We start from the raw sequence: 22,043 nt of genomic DNA, 5'->3' as shown, positions 1-22,043 counted from the left end.
AGTTGGTGATGGACAGGGAGGCCTGGAGTGCTGCGATTCATGGGGTCGCAAAGAGTCGGACACGACTGAGCAACTGAACTGAACTGACTGAACTTACATACAAGGAGGTGGAGTCCACTGGGAAGGCCACCGAAATAAGTCCATCACAGCATGCTAGTGCGACTGAGAGGGAAAAAGAATAGTACATACAGAGATGTTTATATATGTATGGAGTTATCTCTACAAGAATGTGTTGGCACTGAGTTTGTGGACTGGGCAGCTGAAGGGGTCAGGTAGTTGGGGTCAGGCATAGGAAGAAAGAGTTACTTTACACTGTGCAACTTACTGTACAATGTATAAGCATTACTGGATTCTAAAAAAATTGATTTAACAATTAAAATAATGTGAACATAAAGGAGATTCAGAGCAGTGGCTTGATTGTAACTGGTATGAATCAAATCCTCATTTAACTGAATCAAAACCTCATTTAACTGAAAAAAGATGCAGCAAAAACTACAAAGATATTCACTTTAAAACAGTATTTTAGTAAGGCAGAAATCACCTCCTTATAATAAGACATCTCTCAACCAGTCCATTGGAAAAACAAATCCCTAATGATTTACTACCCAATTTCTTTGTTTTGATCCTAGGTCTATCTACAACTCACCAAACCCAAGCCACAAAGCTGGCTCTTAATCCCTGGATTATTGATCCCATTAATATGTTCCTCCTAAAGGAGTTTGCAGAAATGTTGGAAGCCATTTGTTTGTAGCAAACAATTCTCAGAGGTCTCCCTTTTAAACACACAGTCTTCTAAGGACAAGCAGTTATGGAGGACAAGATTTTACAAATAACACAACTTTGTGAAACACCAGTGTACCTGTTGGTTTAGGGGCAACCTCACAACAGCTGTCAGGTGTTTGGATCATTTCTAAGTGAACACACAGACCGTATGTACTTTTAATTCCGTTCTTCGATGAAGACAATCTCTAGGGTGGGGGAAAACTCATCTACTGAGTTCAAACAAACACGCCTAGGTTGAAGGGTTCATCAGAAGCAACAGACATTGGAAAGTGGACACAGGGAACAGGCTGTGTCCAGGAAGAACCGGGTGGAACTTCCAATGTTGTTTGCATCCCACTAAATCATAGACTCCTTGAGAATAAACACTGGGGAGACTTCTTCTGCAGGTCCAACACCAGGTTACCAGCTTTTGAATTTTCAATAAACTACCAGTACAGTAGACATCAGGATGAGAAGGGCCTGGAAATACCCAGGAAGAGGGTAATTACACATAGAAGAATCCAAAAGTGAATTTCCATTCTTTGCTACCTCTCTAGGTGCCTAGGTCCCATGGAATTTGCTGAGAGTACCAGGACTTTTCAAAGAAAGGCAGGGAAAGGAATATAAACAGTTTATTCACTAAGATGGAGCCAGCAAAGGAAAATAAGATCTTTGGATAGGCCATTCTAATATGAAGAAATTGGAAATGGGTGTGGCATGTTTTAAGCAAAGTGTTCAAAGCCAGACTGAAACTGCAGAGCCCAGAAATGACACACCCTGTTAAAAACGGCTGTGATCACAAATCAAAGGGCAAATACTATTACATGCACAAGGAAAGGACCACTAACCACTTCTGAGATCTCTTAATTACACCTGGATCTCCAGCATCCTTAAGTAGGATACCACTTGCCAACATATCTTGAGACTTCTTTCACTCCGAAAGCTGTAGAACACCCTTAACAACTTATGAGGCAAAAATATTATTACATGCCTACAACTTATCCAGTATATAATCTCCACCCATACAACTCTATACACCTGAACTTTAATGGAACTGAAAACACAGAAAGGTCCTGATTTTTTCCATACGTACAGACCCAATAGGTAGCAAATAGTTAATGATTCTCAGTGTTACTTTATGAGGATGGCATTTTATGTCCCTAACGTGCAAGATAATTCTGTAAGGAGATACTCTTATCAACATTTTACTGCTGAAACAGACTCAGAGGTTTATCCAACGTCACAAATAACAGAGCTGGGATTTAAATCCAGCTCAAAGTCCAACAGGCTTTCTATTTTTTAAAGAAATCTTAAGGTTACTTTTTTCTTTTTCACCATGTTAATTACAGGAAAAGATTACAATGCTGAAGAGCAAAATGAAAACAAAAGCAGCCACACTACTACAGGGGAGGAGAATTTGCCACCCTAAAACACATCTCTTCGGCATATTGTTTCAAGCTAGTTATTTTCGGGGTAATAGCCGACACTGAAAGGGCTCTGAAAACCAAGTAAGAGTTGCCTTTTTGTAAGAAACACTTATATTTGTAAGGGAAATCTCCCTCTGTTTGACTTCCTCCCATCAATCTGTCTCGTGTCAATTTCATTCTTGGACGAGCCAGAAGAATGAGAAGGCCAGAGGAAAATTTCTTCCTCCCTGACACTACCTGTCAGGTAACAGCAGACTCCATCGAGGTGAATGAACACAGTATGGAGGTGAGGCTGTGGCTGAGATCACAGGGTGGCCTGGGCCTAAGCCTAAGCAGATAGACACTAAGGCCTGCAACCCTTAGTATCAGCTTTATTCTTATCTGAGAATTCTTTAGGCATCACAGATTCACAGTGGAAGGAGGGTCAGAAGAGCCTGACTCAAGAAAAGATCCCACCCCAACCACTCCAGCTCTGGGGGATGGTGATAGACAGAGAAGCCTGGCAGGCTGCAGTCCATGAGGTTGCAAAGAGTTGGACACGACTGAGCGACTCAACAACACTCCAGGCAAATAGGTGTCAGTCTCTAAAACCCTCACTGAGAAAGAATCAATGTCCCCAGTGAAATGAGTATGTAAAAAAAAAAAAGTGGGCGGTGGGGTAGGGTAGGGGAATTCCCTGGTGGTCCATTGGTTAAGAATCCAGGCTTCCAACACGGGGGCCATGGGCTTGATCCCTGGTTGGGGAAACTAGGATTTCTCATATAACATGGTATAGCCAAAAAAAAAAAAAAAAAAAAGCGGTATGTACATAAATTTAGACAAATACATACTTAGGTATTAACACATAAAACTGAGGTTACCTATGGGTGAGTTATAACATTCTGACCTTTTTACTGTCTGTACACATTTTCGCACGGAGTCGGACACAACTGAAGCGATGCAGCAGCAGCAGCAACAGCACACATTTTCTAATTTTTAAAACTTAAATTTTAAAAAAAAGGCCCTACTTTTATACTAGAAAACAAATGTGGTGTTTCAGTGTCTTTAAGGCAAAGAAGAAAATGTCTTGCTAAACCATACTAATATAAGCAATGATAATATTATCATCGTGATAAAGATGACAGCAATGAGGAACAGATGACATGCTTCAACATGGCTTTATCCTCTAAGCTTGCTTCCCTGGTGGCTCAGACGGTAAAGACTCTGCTTACAGAGCAGGAGACCCGGGTTCAATCCCTGGATTGAGAAGATCCCCTGGAGAAGGGAATGGCAACTCACTCCAGTATTCTTGCCTGGAGAATCCATGGTCAGTGGAGGGTTACAGTCAGGTGGGGTCGCAAAGAGTTAGACACAACTAATCCTTTATCCTCTAAGGAACATGTTCACTCCATATGTTTAAATATCAGCCCTTCCCACGTGTTGTGAATTTTTTGAAGGGCTTGAACTCTGGGAGTTGGTGATGGACAGGAAGGCCTGGGGTGCTGCGATTCATGGGGTTGCAAAGAGTTGGACACGACTGAGCGACTGAACTGAACTGAACTGACAGCCTCAGGTAGGAGATTCGTCCTCATCTGAGCAAATCCAAGCCTCAGTTTTCTTAGCTGTGAAGGAGGTAACAATAATATCCACTCCAGTTCTGCAAGGAGGTCTGAAAGCTAAGGACTGAAAGCTAAGGGAATTTAAAAGGCTAACATCATAATTGATTGAAAATGACTATGAAGACAAATAAGGCCTCATTGGATCTTCAAAACCAGTCCAGGGAAGTAGGCAGGGAACTCATTATTTTCCACCATTTTACTGATAAGAACTAATCATTAAAACTCATGTACACATTCCCCCATCCCCACTCCAATCCCTTCAAACTGTCCTTTAACGCTATTTCACAAAGGTCAAGAAAGAGCTCCCAGTGAGAATTATTTACATTTTATCTACTGATAAAACAAACTCTGGGCATTTTACTTCAAACACCGCAGAGGACAGTGTGCCTGGGCTGTGTGAGCTCCAGCCTGACCTCTGGCCTTAGGGCCACGGCCAGCCCTGGTGCTGACAGGGCACTTTCTGGGAAAATCCACACCAATGACCGTTTACCGTCAGTTTCTTTCTCTAGATCACAATGAGAAAAAAAAACTTTAACCCTTACTGAGAAACTGGGTGCACTATATCTCACGGTGGTTTTGATTTGCATTTCTCGGAGGACCGGTGATGTTGATCACCTTTACGTGCACCGGCTGGCTATTTGTATGCCTTTGCAACAGTGTCTGTTAGAATGGTTATCATCAAAAAGGCAAGTGATAACAAATGCTAGTGAAGATGTGGAGAAAAAGGGAGCCCTGGTACACTGTTGGTAGGAATGCAAATTGTTAGCAGTTACGATGGAAAACAGTATGGAAGTTCCTTCACGAATGGATCTTGAAAGCATTATTCTAAATCAGAGAGAGACAATTACTGTATGACCTCACTCATATGCAGAACCTAGAGCAAAAAGAAAAAAAACTCAGAAAAAGAGGTCAGATTTGTGGTTACTAGAGGCAGAGAGCTGGGGGGAGGAGGAATTGGATGAAGGTGGTCAAAAGATACAAACTGTTAGTTACAAGATAAGTCCCAGGAATGCAATGTACAGCAGAATGGCTGTAGTAAACAGGGCTTCCCTGGGGGCTCAGATGGAAAAGAAAGGCTAACACTTCTGTATAGTACATACAAAAGTTACTATGAGGGTAAATCCTGAGTTCTCATCACAAAAAAAAAAAAAATCCCCCCCCTTTTTAAAAAAAAAAAAAAAAAGAGATGATGGATGTCACTAAACTTACTGTGGGTGTTCATGTCACAATACAAGTCAAATCATTATGCTGTACACCTTAAACTTATACACAGCACTGTACATCAATTATGTCTCAATAAAACCGAAAGAAAAAAGAATGAGGAGGGAAAATAATAACAAAACGCAAAAGTAAATCAGCTGTCACTCTTCACCCCACAGGCTGGCAAAAAAATTTTTTAAGTTTGACGATACAGTAAGAAAGAGAATAGGTAAAAAGAATTCTCAACTACTGGTGGTAGAAAAATAAATGTACGCAACCTTTCTGAGAGGAATTAAGCACTATTTGTCAAAATATTAAGTGCTCCTGTCCCAGTACTTCTGGGAATTTCATCATATAGACCCATAGGGCCATGAAAATGTCCATTTCTATCCTCCATACTGAAATGTGGCAACCATCTAAATAGTCTTCTGCAGAGAACAGTTTATATAAAGTGTCCATCCAAAAGAATTTTATGCATTTTTTTAAAAAGGTGAATTTACATGTATTGCCATGGAAATCTATCCATGATAGATTAAAGGGGAGAAAAGTTGTAAAACTGTATAAGAGCATATACTATATCCTATTTTTCTAGAGAGGAAGAAAACCACACTCTTATACTTTGTTATTGATGTTTATATCCTTTAGATACTAATTTTAGGAAAAAATTAAGAAAATACAATGACAAGTTCCCTAGAAAAGTGCACACCACTGTAGCACTGCTAACGATGATTCCGTGACAATTTGTTAGTGACTTCTTAAGTGACTGGATCACCCACTTCATCTATTTTTTTTTTTCCCTTTATTTAGCTGGGATACACCTGTGCCAGCTGGGTCGTCTTGGTTTCATGTAAGCAAGAAAAACAAAACAAAAAACCAGCCTGACCACCTCTCACCCAGCACAGAATCCTGTGTGTTGGGACGTCCCTGGTGGTCCTGTGGTTAAGGCTTCACCTTCCCGTGAGGGGAGTGCAGATTCAATCCCCAATCGGGGAGCTAAAATCTCACATGATTTGTGACCAAAAAACCCAAAATATAAAACTGAAGCAATATTGTAACAAATTCAACAAAGACTTAAAAAAAAAATCCACAGAAAAAAAAAAAATCCTTAAAAACAAGAATTCTGTAGGTTGCTTTCTAAAACGGTCAGGCCCACAACCCAACACCCTCATCACAGCCGTCAACCAGTTCAGTGTTTCCAACAACACTACTTCCTCCTGCCACAGAAATCCACTTCCGGTTCGTATCTTCATTCATTCAAGAGTTCACTCCCCATAAACAAATACACTGTCAGATATGGAAGAGAAAGACAAGCAACACAGCGGACAAGCCTGGCCACAGGCAAGGAGTAAGGAGGCTGGGCGGGCAGGTCTGAGTGCAAAGGGGACTTCCCACCACCCTCCAACTGGAATGAGGGCCAGGAGCCTGTACTTTCCACAGCTCCTCAATGGGGTTCTCGGAGGCAGAAGCCTATTCCTTTCCAGGCCACTGTCCCGGGCCTGAGAGGAAACAAAGACCCGGGGAGGCCTGCGGATTCAGGGCTAGCACAGCCAGGCCAGGGCGCTGAGACCGCCTTCTCCTTCTTGGTGCGCATGCTCCTGGAGGGGTGGGTGTGTGTGTAGGGGGGTATGCGCTTGAGAACCTCACCTCACACACTCTGCTCACAACAGCAAGAGGCTCTAACGTATGTGGGGGCAGGGGTGGCCCCTCCAGGCTGAGTTCTGACCAGTTATGCCTTTGCAAAACACAGAAGAAACCGAGGGCTTGCTCAACAACATGTTTTCGTTTTACATTGTACAGAACGTACTCTATCTACATTTTACAAGAAACGTAAAAAGTACACAAATCCACTAACTACAAACACAATTTTGAAATGTTTTCTTCAGAGCAGCTACCTGCATCTTTTGTGAACCATGCACTGCCCGAATGGTAACTCTTTGTTCACTCTATGTTAGCGCTCTTCAATACTCAGAAGAAGATAGGGTTTTCAAACTCTATCTCACCCAGCATGTTAATACTTCCCTGTCCCAACAAAAAGGCAAGGGGCCTGTCCTCAGACAGACCTGGGATTCAACCCTTCAAGCGGATTATCTAACCTCTTGATCTCAGCTTTCTGTCTGTTAAAAGAGGACGATGATGACAAGGTGACAAGTCCCTTCCAGTACACCAGGTACTGAATAAGTTATCTCAAGTATATCCAGAGTTTGATTTATAACAGACTTTGAGTCAATACACTGTTAACAGCGAACGAGTACTCAACTGTAATTGACGTTTACTTTGGTTTTTAATCATCATAAACCACCTACTACAAATTTCCCCCATTTGGGGATAGTTAATTCAAATTATATTATGTATAAATATGTCCCAAGGATAGAGGAGCCTGGCGGGCTAGAGTCCAAGGGGTCACAAAAGAGTCAGGCATGACTTAGCAACTAAACAACAAATATACATGTATATATATATATATATCTGTATTTCCACAAAATATTAAGTATAAAAAATACAAGGTATGTAATGCTTTTGTACACATACACAAACTCACATATGTTCATACGTGTAGTGGCAAAATGGCTGACGCATACAGCTGCTTTTAAGTCTTTATAGTCTTCTATATTCCACTGCTTCATGTTAAATTTGCTGTGCATAATAAACAGGTGTTAACTTTTATAATTAGAGCTTCAGAAAAAAAAAAAAGGCTGCAACTGTGCTCAGATACATTAACTGGCCAACACAGTTCCACCAGACGTTCAAAGTGCACCAAACACATCTCCAGAGTTAGGAATCCCACTGAAGATCATTTTGGTAGAGACAATACCACTGTGAGTGTATATAGTCCTCGACAAGGTGCTTTCACAACCCCGGGAGGCAAGATTTCTCATCCTGGAATCTGGAGCTGGAGAAGTCCAAGCTCACCTGCCAGATCCCACAGCCCAGTAAGGGTGCAGACCCACACCTGACTCTCGCAGCCACAGCCTCCAGCCTGGCCTCCAGCCTGGCCCTCCTGAAGGGCTCCCTGGTCAGGTTCTGGTTGTTTTCCCAGTCATATGAGGTTAGAAGTGGCCATCAAAAATCATTAGACTATTTCCCATTCAAATACCTCAGACATAGGTTGAATTTTGTCAAGTAGTAGTCTGAACACTTTAAAGAAAAGCTCTTAAGCATTTTACAAAAAAAAATTATATTTCCCTGTCTTACAACATTCAACTAGAAATATGAACGTTGACTGTGTACTGCATAAATGGACGTTCATAAATCTTCAATGTACACAAATCTCTTTCATTTCAAAAATCTCAACTTACAATATCTCCTTTAGTTTTACAGACTTTTTAAACAACACCAGAAGAAACAAAGATAACTCCTAAAGGAGCAAAAGACATATGAAACCTTCCCTTTATGTCTACGTAGTAGCATTTTTTTCCCATCTCCTCATAGCAATGAAAAGAATCCCACAGAGACCACCTGTACCACCTGGAAATACCACTGAAGCACCATTTTTACAAAACATTAGTTACACTGCCCTGATTTTGAATGTGACCTGACGTTTGGGCTAACAAACCTTTCATTTAAGAGCAGGTTCACCTGGCAGCAACATTTTCAAAATGCTTATTTGGTTGAAACGTGAAGATTAACACAAGAAGGTACACATGTTAAAAATAAATAAAAAGAGAGAGAAGATTCATTTTTGTCTGATTTGCATTTTGAGAAACCTGTTCACCACAGAGGCTTAAAAAAATCCTGAAAGTAAGAAGCAACAAAACCCAAGATTTATCCACCGTGGACTTAATCTCTGGAAAGTTCCCCTGGGCTCCTGGCTCACTCCACACCCCAGAGCCACTCCACTGGCCCCCCTGATGTAAGACAAGCAGGAAACCTCCATTTATAACCTGGAACTTTTATAAGAAGCCCTCCTGGCTTGTCAGCCCTTCTGCAACACCACTCACCTGCTTGGAACTGATCTCTTCCGATCCATTCAAAACCTTCTGTGAAAATTCTCCTTCCTCTGATGGGGGAGGGCATTCCTCCTCTGAAATCACTGGCCTGCTGGAGCCCCCGGTCCCAGGGCTCCTCTTGAAGGACCACCGTTTGTGGACAGACAGCAGGGTCACCTGTGGGTCACCCAGAGTCGCCAGGGAGGATGGCTCGGGGTTCCCGGGCGTCTGGTCCCCAGCTCTCTCCATCGCTGCGTTCACGCCTTTACCTCACAGTTCACCTTCTCTGGGCTATTTGATCGTGTCACAAGAAAATGTTCCAAAAGCGTCCTCCTAACCAGCAGAGGGGAGGCACCTGCAGTGTCAAGTCGGGCAGGTTCCCCTCTGCCCCTGGGCCAGCCCAGGAGCGGCTGCCAGCCAAGCCTCCGGGAACTCGGGCAGGCTGCACACCACTGTATGTATATTTGCTCTTGTTGATCTACCCCACTCAAACCAATTGGCATCCTCTTACTCATCACATTGCATTCAGCACTGGGGATCTTTGCACACGGCCCCCTGCGCGCCCAGGGCTGCATGTAAGGGGGGCCCAATGCCGGGAGTGCTTCTCCGTACACCCAGCCATTTCCTCTTGGCCCCGTGTGCTCCCAGGAGTCCGGCCCGGAGGCAGGGGCAAAATATCACTCCCTTTTATTACCAAACTCAGAGCGCTTTCTTGGAATAACTTCAGCTGCCTCTTCCACAGCTCCGGGGTGCAGCTCACTAGAGGAGAAAAGTATTTTCCAGGCCACACGACTTGCATTTTCAAGAAGGTGTAAGAGAAGTCCGTGCTTCCTGCAGCTTTGTTCTCCCTGGGACCAACGGCTTGGTTTCTGGACGAACTGACTGCAGGAACTCACTGGGAACAGGGCTCATCCGTATTTTATAAGGGGCAGAACAGTCGGGAACTAAGACACAATTCAGGCGTCTCAGGCTACGCGCCGTTCCTCAGGAGGATTAAGAGAAAGACTTACAGGACAGTGGGGTAATCTGGGTGGCCTCCCACTCTGTTGGGCGGCCCTGCTTCCCTTCCCACCCCTCACCCCCCACTCCCCCCACCCAGAGACAGGAAGGAGGCGACCTCATTCCCCATGGGAGGAACAGCTCCACCAGCCACTAATCCTGGCAACACCTCCTGCAGCAAGTACGTGTGGAGTGTCCACGCTGAGGACGGATTCAAGTCAGTTTGGTAAAATTCTGGGTCCTGGCTTAATCTACTCCCTCTGCTGTATGTGCCCTCGGGAGAAAGAGGGGGTCACAGGGGCCTGCACCCCATGAGGGCATTTGGAAACACAACCCCATCGGCTCAAGGTCACTGAGGACTCTGCCTCTTTATGGGTTGCCTACAATCACCCCTCCTCCCCCGTTAAAACCGCCATCGCTGCCCCAGGAACTCCAGACCGAGATTCTTCCTCTGCTTCTGCTCTCGTTTAGTCCTCTGAGAAACTACTTGTTTGCTTCCATTTCTGAAACATGCTCAAGGCGGTTGATTCCCAGCTGTGTCTGGGTTGGCTTCTTATCTCCCATGTGCTCGAAAAAGCATCTAACTTGACCTCCAAGAAATGCCATTTAAATCAGAGCGCCAACAAGGAAGGCAAACAAGTGCCTCGGGCCCCAGAGCCACGCAGGAGTCTGTGCAGATGAGCCTGGTGGGTCCGTGATCGCTCAAATCCTGCTTCCTTACCTGTGGCTTCCGTGTTTCCGGATAGGATCTGTCAGGAGCCATATATGCCTGCCCACCCCTTCACATTTCTCCTACTGGGCACTGTAAATGGATTTCCATCTATCTCTTTGAGCACCAGATTTAAAATTTTTTTTTTTTTTACCATTTTGGGTGGAAATTCTCCCCAAAGGTCATTTATCTTTCTGTTATTTTTTTTTTTTCAAATATGAGTTATTACTCATAGTTTAACTTGAACTTTTCCTTGGTGATATGGGACCATGATCTGCTTCTGTGCTGTAGTTATGAACGGTTGTCAGCCTCATAGGTCCCAAGTGCTTCTCAACAGTCCATCCTGTTAGCACCATGAGCTATGGGAAATCTCAAATACTTTACTGTAAAATCATTTTCCTTCTCCTAAATGGTGACTCAGACCTAGAACACAGCCAGAAAAAGAGGCTCGGCCAGATTGGGCTGCAAAGGTAGGAAGTTTAGACTTTGTCCTGTGGACGGTGGAGAACACCAGTTTTGAAGCAGAGGACTAACACGTTACATTTTGAGATTTAGAAACAGTCTGGGCAGGCCTGAGAACTCAGAGGTGGGGGCGGGGATTACAGGGTTACAAGGAGCAGAGAAAATGAATAGCAGAGTGGGATTAACAGCAGAGGAGGCCCTTGGGCTCTGTCATCAAGAGATCACAGCAGGTGACACGAGGGGACCTGATGACACCATTTCCAGTTTGGCAGAGAGGAGGGGGAACTGGGCGGGGCAGGGGAGGGCAATTCTGGAGATGGGAATGCTTGGATTCACCCTTGTTCCCAGAGATTCTAAGGGACCAGTGAAACTGCAGGGACACGAGCCATGCTCCCAGCCTAGAGAATCAAATCCAAAATCCTCTTTCTGGTACCTTCCTCCTTCCTCACACCTGAGCCTTTGATCCACCCCCCTCCCCATCTAATCCTCCTTATCCTTTAAGTCCTGCCTCTCAGGGGAGCTGTCTCTGCCCAGCCTGAGGCTCTCCCTTATCTGAGTTCCAGTATCACTGAAGCCAACACCACAGACCTGGCAGGTATTACTGGGGAACCAGTCTGCTCCCAACACTGAAATTGCTCTCAGCTAAATCAGTACTTAGCCAAGCATGCACTCAGCACCAGGAAACATGTAAGCTCCTGGAAGGCGAGGTCCTCACGTCTTATCTGCCCACAGATGTAAGGAGGTGATGAACAAACAGATGTTAAATAAATACTGAGCTGGACTGCGTGCTGCAGTCCTTGGGGTAGCAAAGAATCAGACCTGACTGAGCGACTGAACTGAACTGAGCTGGACTACAGACAGATGGGAATGTGCTCTGTACCTGGACTGTCATGGTGTTTTTTTGTTCCCCTCGTCACGATACAAGGGCAAACTCCATTCAGTTCAGTTCAGTTCAGTCACTCAGTCGTGTCCAACTCTTTGCGACCCCATGGACTGAAGCACGCCAGGCCTCCCTGTGCATCACCAACTCCCAGAGTTTACTCAGACTCATGTCCATCGAGTCGGTGATGCCATCCAACCATCTCATCCTCTGTCGTCCCCTACTCCTCCCGCCTTCACTCTATTAGCATTCTCCTTCAAACTCCTGCCTACTCCATCTAGAATCACTGGCCTTCACGTGTCTCCCTGCACTAAAATATTTTTAGCCTCCCGCCTGTACAAATTTTATCAGCAACTTTACAAAATAAAATGCATCCTGTAACATGGAAACATACACATTACCATAGTAAAAGAGATAGCCAATGGGAATTTGTTGTATGACTCAGGGAACTCAAACTGGGGCTCTGTAACAACCTAGAGGGGTGGGATGGGTTGGGAGGTTCAAGAGGGAGGGGACATAGGTCTACCTATGGCTGATTTTTTTCCAGTGGTCATGTATGGACGTGAGAGTTGGACTGTGAAGAAAGCTGAGCGCCGAAGAATTGATGCTTTTGAACTGTGGTGTTGGAGAAGACTCTTGAGAGTCCCTTGGACTGCAAGGAGATCCAACCAGTCCATCCTAAAGGAGATCAGTCCTGGGTGTTCTTTGGAAGGAATGATGCTAAAGCTGAAACTCCAGTACTTTGGCCACCTCACGTGAAGGTCAGAAAAGACCATCAGAAAAGACTCTGATGCTGGGAGGGATTGGGGGCAGGAGGAGAAGGGGACGACAGAGGATGAGATGGCTGGATGGCATCACCGACTCGATGGACATGAGTTTGAGTGAACTCCGGGAGACGGTGATGGACAGGGAGGCCTGGCGTGCTGCGATTCATGGGGTCGCAAAGAGTTGGACGCGACTGAGCAACTGAGAGTCTTCCCTGGTGGCTCAGATGGTAAAGCGTCTGCCTGCAATGAGGGAGACCCAGGTTCCATCCCTGGGTTGGGAAGATCTCCTGGAGAAGGAAACAGCAACCCACTCCAGTACTGACTGAACTGAACTGATGGCTGATTCATGTAGATGTGTGGCCGAAACCAACACGATATTGTAAAGCAATTACCCTTCAATTAAAAATAAATATATTTAGTTATATTCAAGAATGCATCTCTTTTCTGTATAAAAAGGAAAACCCCTTGGTGTCCAAACAAGCCTATTTTCATGAGAGGCCTGGGCCCACAGGCAGATGGGCGGCTCGTGTTTCCCTGATCCTCTGGGACAAAGGACCCCGCTTGGAGGAGGTGCGTCTGGCTCACCTATTTCAGCCCTCACCAAGATTACCAGCTCCACCCAGGGGAGGTTTCTCAGAAAGAACCCTGGGCCAGTCCTCCCAAGGCTGGCAGAGGAGCCCGGATCCCATGACGAGACAGGACAGAACCTGACACTAAGCTGCACACTGGGAATCAGTGGCTTGGAAGTTTCCCATACACGGCAGAGGCCGAACAGGAACACAGGAAGGTGAGTCGGCACCAGACATTTACATGCTTCGTGCAAAGGAAGACAGAGACACTTTCTGCCCTTGGGAGTTTATTAGCAAGTTAGGAGAGAAGACCAGAGCAGACGGCACTCAAGTAGAAAGAAACACTCTGACTTGAGCCGCTGGGGGTGCCTAAGGAGTACTTGCAAAGGGTGAGGTGTCGGCTCCTCACCCCCCCAACTTCCGGGGAACTGGCCATTCCCAGACTGAAACAGCACTGCGTGACTTTTATACTAGCTTATGTGCAAGACTTCCCAGGGAGTTCTTCGGGCTAAAGAACCCGCCTGCCAATACAGGAGATGCAGGTTCGATCCCTGGGTCAAGAAGATCCCCTGGAGGAGAGCATGGCAACCCACTCCAGTATTCTTACCTGGAGAATCCCATGGACAGAGGAGCCTGGTGGTCTACGGACAGAAGAGTCTATGGGGTCCCAAAGAGTCAGACATGACTGGAAGGACTTAGCACATGAGCAGGATATGAAATGAAACCCACAACACACCACCTCAAAGCTCACTGGAGGGAGTGCTCTTCAACAAAACTGCATGTGGCTGAACAGCCCAGAGTGAAAAAAAATCACAGTAGTTCTATAAAGAGACTGGATGGAGCCCAAAAGAGAAACACTGAGATGATATCAAAGAGCCAAAGCCAACTTTTCAACTCCACAGTTAGTCACATGTACCTTCAACTTGCTTGGCTGCCCTCCTTATGTGGGGCCAACGCTGCTCACCTCTAAGGTCCCACTGACTCTAGGTCTGTCTCCTTGGAGCTGAACAAAGATGAGATACAACACACCAGGCTGCCTGGCCACGCTCTGATTCCTGACCATTAACCTGGAGAAGCCTTGGTGCCCCCAGCAGTCCAGCTCCATCTCCCTGGTCCTCCCCCTCCTCCCTCTCCTCCCTGCTTCTCAGACCTCCATCCCACCCTGCACCCTCCACCCCCAAGGATAAGCCCACTCCTGCTTCCCAAAACAAAGGATCAGAAAAGAACTTGCAAACATCTCAACCATCCACCCACCTGATTAGAGCCTTCCCTCCAGTCAATCCTAAAGGAAATCAACCCTGAATATTCACTGGAAGGACTGATGCTAAAGCCAATCCTTTGGCCACCTGATGCAAAGAGTTGACTCTTTGGAAAAGACCTTGATGCTGGGAAAGATTGGGGCAGGAGCAGAGGGGACGACAGAGGATAAGATGGTTGGATAGCATCACCAACTCAACGGAAATCAGTTTGAGCAAACTCAGGGAGACAGTGAAGAACAGGGAAGCCTGGTGTGCTGCAGTCCATGGGGTTGCAAAGAGCCGGACACGACTAAGCGACCAAACAACAACTCTTCTCACTGTCCCCAAGGTCAGTCACCAGGTACCCACAGCTCCTGGTTTTCCTCCTACCCATTGGCGACTCCTCTGCAGAGTTCTTCATAAGAGACTAGTCCTCAAACCTCTGAGGGCTGGAGTGGCTCCCAGCTCAGACCTTGGATCCCTTCCCTGTCTATACAACTTGGTGATTTCATTTAGCACAGTAGAAATACCACCTGTAGCCAGTAACTCCCAAACTACACACGTATGAACCTAAAAGCTTAACCAGTTTCTCCTGTTGGATATTTCATATGCACTCAAACATTAACTTGTCTAAAACTGAGCCATCTAAACAGAAAAAAATGTCACCTGCCATTCCAGTTCAACAGGGATCAAGCCATCAGCCACTGCAGATGCAAAGCCTCCCAAGAGAACACACTAACGGGAATTCAGAATGGAGAAAAACAGGAAACATTCCGTGCTTTGGTCCTGAGATAGTTAAGATGCATATCTAGGGGAAAATGTCAATGACTCCCTGTGTGCTAAGTCTCTTCAGCCGTGTCTAGTTCTTTGTGATCCCATGGACTATAGCCCTCCAGGCTCCTCTGTCCATGGGATTCTCCAAGCAAGAACACTGGAGTGAGTTGCCATGCCCTCCCCTCCAGGGAATCTTCCTGGCCCAGGGATGGAACCCGCATCTCTTACATCGCCTGCACTGGCAGGCAGATTCTTTACCACGAGCGCCACCTGGGAATTCTAGATTCGGGCACCATCTCCGACAAGGGAAAGCACTAAAATCATTAACTTGAAAAGTCTGTTCTTTGTGATATGCCATGATTTTTCTATGTTTGATTACACGTTTGTTTGTTTTTCCCAGCAAAAAATTCATACATGTACCCTGGCTCCTCTCTTGCCTCTTTGGAACAGTTTCTCAGAGCAATCTAGAGACTGGCTCCTAGTCTACAGAATTCAATATGGTCCCTGAATAACGCTGAAATTTGCTGCTCTCGTGGGTTGCATTTTTTTTCGTTCTCATGCCCCCTCCCTGCTTCTTCCAGTCCTTTCCACCTTAGTAAAAGGCAACTCTTCCTTCCACTCACCCAGGAAAAACAATCTTGGATTCATCCTTGCTGAGAATCATCTCTTCCTTTCAAACTCACATATCCTGTCGATTCTATCTCAAATACATCCAGCATCCAACCACTTCTCAACACCCCCATGACAACATGGTCCAGGCCACTAGCACATCTCACCTGCATTATTAATATAACCGTAGGGACCTCTTGGTCTCTCCTCTTACCTCCTGAAGTCTATTCGCAAAACAAACGCCAGAGGAATTTTCTTAAAGGGGACATCAGAGGATGCTATGTTACTTCAGTCATGTCCAACTCTTTGCAACACTGTAGCCCGCCAGGCTCCTCTGTCCATGGGATTCTCCAGGCAAGAATAACAGAGTGGGTTGCCATTCCCTTGAGGTACCCCTAAAAGCCCTGCATGGGGTTTCCACGCATTTCCAAGCATTCCACAAGAAAGGAGAAACCTAAAATCCTTACAGTCAGCCTATCCTCACACCCCTCTCTCCTTAGCCAAGAGCAGTTTTGAGATGTGGCCGGTCCTGGAACAAAGCAAGGCCGGCTCCTGCCCAGGGCCTTTGTCCCTGACTGCTGCTCCCGGCTTACAAATGTGCTGTGCTGTGCTTAGTCACGCAGTCGTGTCCGACTCTTTGCAACCTCATGGACTATGGCCTGCCAGGCTTCTCTGTCCATGAGATTCTCCAGGGAAGAATACTGGAGTGGGTTGCCATGCCCTCCTCCAGGGGATCTTCCCGACCCAGGGATCGAACCCACATCTCCCGCATTGCAGGCTGATTCTTTACCAGCTGAGCCACCAGGGAAGCCCAAGAATACTGGAGTGGGTAGCCTATCTCTTCTCCAGCAGATCTTCCCGACCCAGGAAATGAACCAAGGTCTCCTGCACTGCAGGTGGATTCTTTACCAGCTCAGCTACCAGGGAAGCCCAACCCCAACAGCCTGCATCCAGATGACTCAGGTCCTCCCCTTCTAATGTCCCTGCTCAAAGCTCACCTTCTCGGGGGCTTCCCCAGTTCCCTTGGGTACAATTTCAAACATTCCCACTTCCTATGGTCCTTTCCTACTTATTTTTCTCCAGAGGACTCAACTACTGCCTGATATAACAACATGTATTTTACTGACTTGTTTACTTGTCTCCCTAGTTAGGATATAAGTTTCACAAGGGTGGGAATTGTCTGTTTTCTTCACTCAGCACTGTATTCCCAGCACAAAAACAGTGCGTCTATTTTAAAGTTTCTTAGTAACTATTTGTTGAATGAATTACAGAGAGTACTAAAAACAGCTTACTTTATTTGCTTGCTACCAAACACCGACTGCTAAACTTTCAGTCAACATTCAGAAAGTGCCCCTTGCAAAGCTGGCTCTCTCTTTCACTCACCCATTCCTTTTCCCTCCAAGCCAGCAGTCTAAGCTCAGATGCTACTGTTAGAAAGAAATAACAAGTGCCCAATGCAGTCATTTGCCCCCGACTCCTGCAAATCAAGGCTTAATTGTAGATTCAACCCCTCTCAAAAAGGTGACCTATAAAAGAGCCAATCTGAAATTTCCTAATCAAAATTAGTGAGGTCACCTGTGAGATAAAGAGGGGGTTCCCTGCACAGGAACAGAGACAAAGAGATAGTGAAGTGAGAGAACTGATGTCCCTGTGGACGAAGCTGGGGGGAGAAGGGAAGGGTGGAATGAACGGGAGACTGGGACCAACAGATATATACGACCATGTGTAAAATAGGTAGGTAGTAGGAAGATGCTGTATAGCACAGGGAGCTCAGTCCGGTGCTCTGTGACAACCCAGAGCGGGTGGGCATGGGGGTGGGAAGAAGGCTCAAGAGGGAAGGGATATATGTATACATATAGCTGATTCACACTGTTGTACAGCAGAAACTAATACAACATTTTAAAACAATTATACTCTAGTTGAAAAAAAAAAGACTTCTCATTTTAGAGCAAATATTCTTATAGTTAAAAGATCCCTGCCCCCCAAAAGATGTCCTGCTGCTGCTAAGTCACTTCAGTCATGTCCAACTCTGTGCGACCCCATAGACGGCAGCCCACCAGGCTCCCCCGTCCCTGGGATTCTCCAGGCAAGAACACTGGAGTGGGTTGCCATTTCCTTCTCCAATACGTGAAAGTGAAGTTGCTCAGTCGTGTCTGACCCTCGGCAACCCCATGGACTGCAGCCTTCCAGGTTCCTCCATCCACGGGATTTTCCAGGCAAGAGTACTAGAGTGGGGTGCCATTGCCTTCTCAAAGATGTCCTAGCCCCAAATAATCTCCCCTTTTTTGTGCTGATACCTTCACTGCCCACCCATCCACCTGTAAGAGCCTTCCATTTGTTTGTCTGCTCCTTGGAGTGTGCTGCCAATGCCAGGTGAGAGGCTGCCTAACCCTTGTGCTCCTGCTCAGTCGCGGCTGACTCTCTGCGACCCCACGGACTATAGTCGCACCAGGCTCCTCTGTCCATGGGATTCACCAGGCAAGAATACTGGAGTGGGTTGCCATTTCCTTCTCCAGGGGATCTTCCCAACCCAGGGATCAAACCCGAGTCTCTTGTGTCTCCTGCATGGGCAGGTGGGTTCTTTACCACTAAGCCCAGTACCAAGCAAGATAGACTTTAAAGCAAAGACTGTTATCAGAAACAAAGGGACATTTTATAATGATAAAAGTCAATCTGCCAGGAAGATAGAAAAGTCATAAACATATGCTATCTGATAACAGAATACAAATACAGATGAACCAAGAACTGACAGAAATGGAAAGAAAGATAATTCAACAGTATCAGCTGGATACTTCAATTCTACTGTTAATAACAGACAAAAAAACTAGGCAGAAGATCAAGCAGAAAATATGTGATACTGTTGTCTTATAATAAGACATACGTATTTGGTCTCCATTCCCTTTCTGGCACAGAGGTCCTAAAACTCTTGGAATTTCCAGAGTGTTAGAAAAATGATAAAGGTGTCTTTTGTCGCAGCTAGAGAGGTGACTTCTAAAAGACCCAAGGATAGGGGCTGGTTGCCAGGGGAACCAAGAGGTGATTCCAGGGTTCAAACATTTAGTCCCACCGAACACTCTGGGGAGAATAGAGTGTCTGGAGATCAAGTTCAACCACTTACAGCCAATGATTTAATCATTCATGCCTCCATAACAACCCCAGAGGACTGGTTTTCTAGACTTTCCAGGCTGGTGACCATGTGAAGATTTGGGGAGAATGGTGTGACCAGAGACCACGGAAGCTCTGTGGCCCTTCCCATATAACTTGCCGAATGCATCTTTGTCTTCCTGCAGTTACTGAGTTGTACCCTTTTGTAACACAATGCTAATCTAGTAGATAAATGTTTCTGAGTTGTGGGTTCCCTTAGCAAATGAAACCCAAAGAAGCACAGGTGACAACCCGGACTTGTGACTGGTGTCTGAAGTGGAAGGACAAAGAGGCCCGTCTTGCAGGACTGAGCCCTTAACCCATGGCAGCTGATGCTCTCTTCAGATAGACACTATCACAAATGCATTAAATTGTAGGACACCCACTGGTGCCCGAGAATTGTTTGGTGTAGGAGGAAAAAAACACACACTGAAATTGGTATCAGACTCACAAGAGAGAAAATATGAACAACTAACATATCTACAGAACCCTCCTCCCAACAACTGTATAATATTCATTCTTTTCAGGTACACATGGAATGTTCTCTAGGCTTCACCACATGCTAGGCCACAAAACAAACCTCGGTTCACTTAAAATAACAGAAGTAACACAAAGTATGATCTCTGACAACAATCGAATCAGAAATCAGTAACAGAAAGAATTTGGGGACATTTACAAATACATGGAAATCAAACAACACACTCCGAAATAACCAAAGGGTCACAGAAGAAATCAACAGGAGTTTATGAAATACTTTGAGATAAATGAAAATGAAGACACAACACACGATAAGACAAAACTTATGGGATGTAGGTAAGGCAGTGCTTAGAGAGAAACTTACAGCTGTGAATTTCTCCATTAAGAAAAAAGGATCTCAAATCAATAATCCAAATTTCTGCCTAAGATACTGGAAAAGAAAGACGAAACCTAAAGCAAGCAGAAGGGAGGTGTATCAGTGTCCTATGAGGTAACAAAATACCATACACTGAGTATTAGAAATTTAATCTCTCACAGCTCTTGAGGCTAGAAGTCAAGATTTTCCTTTTTGGGGACTCTGAAGAAGAATCTCTTCCACATCCCTCTCCTACCTCCTGGTGGATGCTGGCAAGCTTTAGCATTTCTTGGTTTATGGAAGCATCCCTCCAATCTGTCTCTGTAACCACATGGCCTCCTCTTCTCTGTGTGTTCACATGGTGTCCTTACACCAACATCAGTGACTGGACACAGGGCCCACTATAATGCAGTAGGGGGGCCTCCCTGGTGGCTCAGATGGTAAAGAATCTGCCTGCAATGCAGGAGACGTGGGTTCGATCCCAGGTTGGGAAGATATCCTGGAAAAGGAAATGGAAACCCACTGCAGTATTCTTGCCTGGAGAATTCCATGGATAGAGGAACCTGGAGGGCTACAGTCTATAAGAGTCATAAAGAGTCAGACACTACTGAGTGACTAAGCACACACACACATAATGCAGTAGCACCTCATTTTAATTTAAGTGATTAGATCTGCAGAAGATCCTATTTCCACGTAATATCACATTCACAGGTACCAGGACTCAAGACTTCAACATATCTATTAGAGAACACAATTCAACACACTCAAAAGACAATAAAAGATTAGAGTGGAATAGCAAAAGACAGAACAGAAAAATAGAGGAAATTGTCAAAACCAAAAGCTGACTCTTTGAAAAGACCAACAAAATTGACAAACCTTTAGCTAGAATGATCTGTGAAAAAAAGGCAGAAGATGAAAATTATTAGAATTAGAAATGAAAGATGATTCTTACTTATCTTACAGAAATAAAGATTTTAAAGGAACACCAAGAAACAACTTTTTGTTGTTGTTCAGTCACTAAGTCGTGTTCAACTCTTTGCAATCCCATGGTCTATGGCACGTGAGGCTCCTCTGTCCTTCACTATCTCCCAGAGTTTGCTCAAACTCATGTCCATTGAGTCAGTGATGCTATGTAACCATCTCTCTGTTGTCCCCTTCTTTTGCCCTCAATCTTTCCCAGCATCAGGGTCTTTTCAAATGAGTCAGCTCTTTGCATCAGGTGGCTAAAGGATGGGAGCTTCAGCATCAGTCCTTTCAATGACTGGTTGGATCTCCTTGCAGTCTAAGGGATGCTCAAGAGTTTTCTCCAACACCACAGTTCAAAAGCATCAATTCTTCGGCACTCAGCCTTCTCTGTGGTTCAACTCTCACATCCATACATGACTACTGGAAAAACCATTGACTATATTGTCGGCAAAGTGCTGTCTCTACTTTTCAATACTCTGTCTAGGTTTGTCATACCTTTCCTTCCAAGAAGCAAGCATCTTTTAATTTCATGGCTGCAGTCACCATCCACAGTGATTTTGGAGCCCAAGAAATTAAAATCTTTCACTGCTTCTACTTTTTCCCCTTGTATTTGCCATGGAGTGATGAGACCGGATGCCATGATCTTAGCTTTTTTAATACTGAGTTTCAAGCCAGCTTTTTCACCAAGAACAACTAACTATATACCAACAAATTAGATACCTTAAATGAAACAGACAAATTCCTTAGAATACACAAACTACCAAAACTGACTCAAGAAATAGATACTCTGAACCGACCTGTAACAAGATACTCAATTAGTGATAATAAAAAGTTTCCTCCAAAAGAAAGCTCAAGCTCAGACAGCTTCAACATTGAATTCTATCAAACATTTGTAAGAAGGGAGCACTTCTCAACTCATTCTGAGACCAGTATTACCCTGATATCAAAACCAGAAGAGACATGACGAGAAAACAAGAGAAACAAGAAAAACAATCTAGTATCTCTCATGAATATGGACACAAAATTCCTGTATGAAATAGTAGGTAACCAAATCCAGCAACACATAAAAAAGGGCTACATGCCATGACCAAGTAGGATTTGTCCCAGGAATCCAAGTTTGGCTTAACATCCAAAAATGAATTAATGTAATACACCATTTGGAGCAGGAAATGGCAACCCAC

The 22,043-nt window shown here is 45.0% G+C and overlaps 1 protein-coding gene across 6 annotated transcripts in view; it reads right to left on the bottom strand.

The window, feature by feature from the left end:
• ATP7B (ATPase copper transporting beta) overlaps positions 1-22,043 on the bottom strand; it is a 71,703-nt gene that overhangs the window by 39,613 nt on the left and 10,047 nt on the right. The window contains exon 1 of one of the 6 annotated variants that reach the window (XM_044926786.2): positions 8,926-9,949. The exons of 3 other annotated variants lie outside the window; for them this stretch is intronic. In XM_044926786.2, the coding sequence (XP_044782721.2) occupies positions 8,926-9,162 (237 nt within the window). In that variant the 5' untranslated portion in view covers positions 9,163-9,949. Of the gene's footprint in view, positions 1-8,925; positions 9,950-22,043 lie in introns of those variants that run through there. 2 more of the 6 variants (XM_025262952.3, XM_025262951.3) reach the window with 2 other exon arrangements.

This window comes from Bubalus bubalis, chromosome 13 (assembly GCF_019923935.1).
Source record: "Bubalus bubalis isolate 160015118507 breed Murrah chromosome 13, NDDB_SH_1, whole genome shotgun sequence".
In the NCBI taxonomy this organism is placed as follows: Eukaryota; Metazoa; Chordata; class Mammalia; order Artiodactyla; family Bovidae; genus Bubalus; species Bubalus bubalis.
This window is presented reverse-complemented; position numbering and strand designations above follow the sequence as displayed.